General features: G+C 47.6%; 1 protein-coding gene across 1 annotated transcript in view; it reads right to left on the bottom strand.

The window, feature by feature from the left end:
* MYO1H (myosin IH) overlaps positions 1–4,291 on the bottom strand; it is a 43,134-nt gene that overhangs the window by 17,482 nt on the left and 21,361 nt on the right. The window contains 3 exon segments of the mRNA XM_057378074.1: positions 556–714; positions 1,733–1,755; positions 1,758–2,002. Coding sequence (XP_057234057.1) covers positions 556–714; positions 1,733–1,755; positions 1,758–2,002 — 427 coding nt within the window.

The following is a 4,291-nucleotide window of genomic DNA, read 5'->3' as shown; positions in this document are numbered from 1 at the left end:
AGGGTCAAAGGGACACCTGCCCCACCAGAAAATCCCAAAGGAGGAGCCAAGTATTTCACAAACAAATGACAAAGATGGTACACAGTTTGTTATGASAGAACCAGCCCAACCAACCAAAATYCTTCCCAAACCAACACCAAATTTCTTCCAAAACTCTCCTGGTTATGGGTAAAGATGAAGCATGAGAGCAAGCTCAGAGCCTGACATTTGAAATGCAAGGATTTGGACCTCTTGGTGTTTTCAGGGCCCTTTTCCTACTTAAGTTAATACAATACACAAAAAAAACTCCTCAGCCCCTTCCCACACAAACCATGTCCTGCCTTCAAWCACAATTCCCTTCCTATTTACTGAACATCCTTTAAAGCTCTGCAAGGCAGCTCTGAGTGAGCTGAGACTTCTTTAATTATTATTTTAATATCTAAAACAGATAAATCCCTCCGGGGTGACCGCTCTGCTGGCTACTACCAACACCTTGTGTAAGATACACAGAGGATACTCAGCCCTTCCTCCTGTACCCGAGCACCAAGGCCACCTTGGGGACATTTGAGCACTCACATAGATGAGGTTCTCCTGGTAGCGCTTGCGAAGGTTGTTGAGGAAAGCAGCCTCGCTGGTGTGGGAATCCAGCAGCACAAAATCCTGCACCCCGACCTTATCCCGGGCTATCAGAGCCCCTTCCATGTTGGCGTCGCCGTTCTCGTCCACTTCTTCCTTCTGCAACACAAAGGTCAGAGGGTACAGGGTGAGGAGGGGGCAGAGAGGGCCCTTCCCCAGGTCCAAAAATCAGCCTGGAGCAGGTGATGCCATGGGATCATGATTCCAGCTGGTCCAAGGATGGGAATTCCACACAATCTGAGCTCATCACAGTCCAGGCGTCCAAGATTTGCTGCTGCGAGCAGAGGGGAAGATCCCGGCTTCCAGTGCCCTCACTGGCATAAAAACTGAGACAAATCCAGCCCTGGAGGTGCAGCCTGGATCTGAACACTCAATTACTGGATCCAGACAGAGTTTTCCAAGCATAAAGTTGGAATAAACACATTGGATGTGTTTACTTCTACACCACYGCAACCCCKTTATACAGATCCAAGCAGGAAAACRCARAATCGCTGGAAAAGGCTGCAAGGGGCTTGACTTTTAGGGAAAAAAAAATTAATCTCACAGCATCACTCTGCACAGAAATATTGTTCCCAGTGCTTCCCAGCAGCAGCTCCGAGTCAGCTTTCAGTGCTGGCAGCAGATGTCCCCACACGCCAGCGAGAGACACGGCCACTGCTGATAAAACCSATCAAAGAACGATTTGGGGATGGTTAAACCCTTCCCAGCATCCCCCATCCTTCCCCAAAGGCTGAGAGAGGCAAAAAAAGGGTGTCCATGACCAAACAGAATCTTCTTGCAGCCTCCACTTCTGATTCTTTATGGTGGAAGTTGACTTTATCTGGGAAATTCTCACTGCTGAGGGTCAAGCTCAGGCTATAAGAATAAACTGTGCTTTTTATTTCATTAAACCAAGCTGCAAATTTCATGCTAGCAAACAGAAAATCATTTTTTTTGCCTACTTATTCCACATAGATTTATCTCCATCACACATATCCTACAATAATATTGTGCCAAAGCAGGATTTTCAGGATTTCCTTTCGTTTTGTTCTCGCAGACACCGGGATTACCCAGTTCAAATTCCCATCCTGACGCATAAATGGACAGAATTGAAGCCCRCACAGTTGGAGCAGCTTACCTTGGAGAAAATTCCCTTGGAGGAGCTGCTTTGGAGGGTTCCAGGCTGGGATAATCAGGGGAGGGACCGTGGCTGAGCAGCTGCAGAGGCTCCGGGCTGTGCTCGCCAGCCCAGCACCTTCTCCGCTCTCCTCCTGCCCTTGGGGACATTGCCTTGTCCCATTTTGCTGCTCCACTGCTCAAGGGGACGTTGTGGTCGTGTGTAAGAATTTCAAGCAGCCCTAAACAGACTCTGATGTTCTGTTTGTGCTGGGCCAAGTCAGGTTCTGGCCTGTTTTAAAATTTAATTTTGATTTTTCTAAAGCAGAAGCTTTACAAATTGGAAATAGGCACCAAAGAGAATGTTTCTGCTTGGCTCTKGCAAGCCCTGACTCTGGAGGGAGGTTTTTGGGATGAGGCTTGGTGGATTTGGGGGCAGAATTGCTCCMAAAATTGCACCTTTTAAAATGAAGAGCAAAGCATCCATCCACACATTTTCCATTATGACCAAGGCAAGCTCAGAAAAAAAATCAGCTCTTAAACAAGAATTTTAATGTTGTTCTCATATTTTTCCAGCCTGTTCTTTATGTTTATTTCTTTGAGAATGAGCAGAGCTTTGAGATTTCCATTCAGCAGCAACACAGCCACAACAATCCAGAGAGAGAGATACCCTGAAAGCAGGTTATTTAAACAAAAAAATAAATAAATCAAACCTGCACTCACTTCACACACAAGGAATTGCAGTTTTGCTTTGCTGACTGTCCCCTGGGCTGGCAGGACACAGAATTCCTTATTTTTCCAGGCCATGACCTGACTGTAATCACTAAAATTCTCTACACTTTTTCTTTTTAATATTAATATCCTTTTTCTCCCCTCCTCTGCACCATTTTCATCCATTTKCTGTGCCTGTCCTTAGCTCAGGCTCCATCGGTTTGGAAGAGAAAATAAAGGATGATTTTTGCTTCTCAAACCAACACCTGGATGGACCTCACTGCCCGCACAGGCCAGAAAATGGAAAGAGTAGAGAGAAATAATAATAATAAGAAGAAGAAGAAGAAGAAGAAATATTTTCTCTGTGACTGAGCTCTCAGGAAACTTTTCCCTTCTCTCCCAGCTGGGAAGCAGGAAAGGATCAGCCTGGCATGATCCCCCTTGACATCCACCTGCTCAGGTTTCCTTAACCCAGTTCTCTCACGTGTATGTTAATGGGTAAATGACACCAGTCCCTGCCACACAAAACTCCCAAACTCTTTTCTGGGCTATTCTGTGCCCAGATTTTGTCAGTATTTTGCTGATGATGATCATTTTATGACCCCAGCACCTTTTACTGGCCTGTCCCCACCTATTTCTGCAAGTTTTGTGCTTCTCTGCGTAAGAGATACCCCAGGACTCATCAATGCACGTGATCCCAGCAAGACACTGCTCTTTTAAAGGATTATTTTCCTCTCCTCAGCACTCAGGAGATTCCTTTCTTGCCTAAAGACACGAGCTCTATCAGAAAACCTCTGCCTCACCACAAAGAAAGGTTTTTCTTTTCCCACAGGGATTTGTCTGTCAACAGGGAAACTGCGAGGAAACTCTGCGGGATCACAACGTGAATTCCTGAGCTCTGCAGCTCCTGARAAAGGGTCAGACAGAACAGGCCCATTCCTTTGACAAAGTTTGTATCAGCTTGAAGCAAGATCTGCCAAGAAAACAACTTTAAAAAATAGAAAGAAACTGAAAAATTATTACTTATCTTCGCTGGAGGATCAAAACTTCATTTTTCAGTCGATGCTCCTGTGATGTTTCTTTGGTTTAATGTCATAGAACAGGAAACATGAAGGTGTGGGGGGAGGAGGATCGCTTAGGAGGCCACAGATATTTTGGAAAAGCAGGTGAGAGCCTCGGGTGGGCACGAACTCACCCCGTGGACCTCTAAAATCCTCATAGCTCCCAGGAAATCGCACCCATTTTCCCAGGAAATCGCTCTCATTTTCCCAAGAAATCGCACCAAAATGTTCAACCCAGCAGACCCAGGTTCATTGGGGCCACCCCAAAAKCCACCAACTCCACCCACAACGCCAGAAAATCTCCTGGAGGATCCTCCACACCCCYAAACCATCCCGGATCTGCCGGATTTCCCTTCCGCAGGGTTTTTCCGTCACACCTGAGCCCGGCTTTACCCTCCCCTCCCCTCACCTCCTGGTCCAGCCCGTGCCGCTCCCACCGAGAGTTCCCGGGGCTGGAATTGCGGCCCCCGGGCAGGTTGGATCGTGTGTCGGGCTGGTGGCTGCTCCCTCCCGGGGTAAGGATGCTCCATCCTCCTCCTGCTTTAATGAATTATCCAAGACCTGTCAGCGCTGCCGGCAGCAGCTCGGGGAGGTTCTGCCTCGCCCCGAAACACCCGCGGCGGAGTGTGGCCATGAAMCGATGGGCTCGGATCTTCCCCATGGGTGATTTGGGTAAATCTAGGAATGAAATTTATCTCATCGCTCCCCGACAGGCTCCTCTGCCCCTTCCCACTGCTCCCGGCGTGGTTCCCGCTAGAGGTCACTGCAAACCCCAGTTTTAATCGCAGTTTCCATGGATTTTCCTTTTT

This window comes from Malurus melanocephalus, unplaced genomic scaffold (genome assembly GCF_030028575.1).
Source record: "Malurus melanocephalus ecotype Western Australia unplaced genomic scaffold, MMel_1.1 scaffold_340, whole genome shotgun sequence".
Taxonomy (NCBI): domain Eukaryota; kingdom Metazoa; phylum Chordata; class Aves; order Passeriformes; family Maluridae; genus Malurus; species Malurus melanocephalus.
This window is presented reverse-complemented; position numbering and strand designations above follow the sequence as displayed.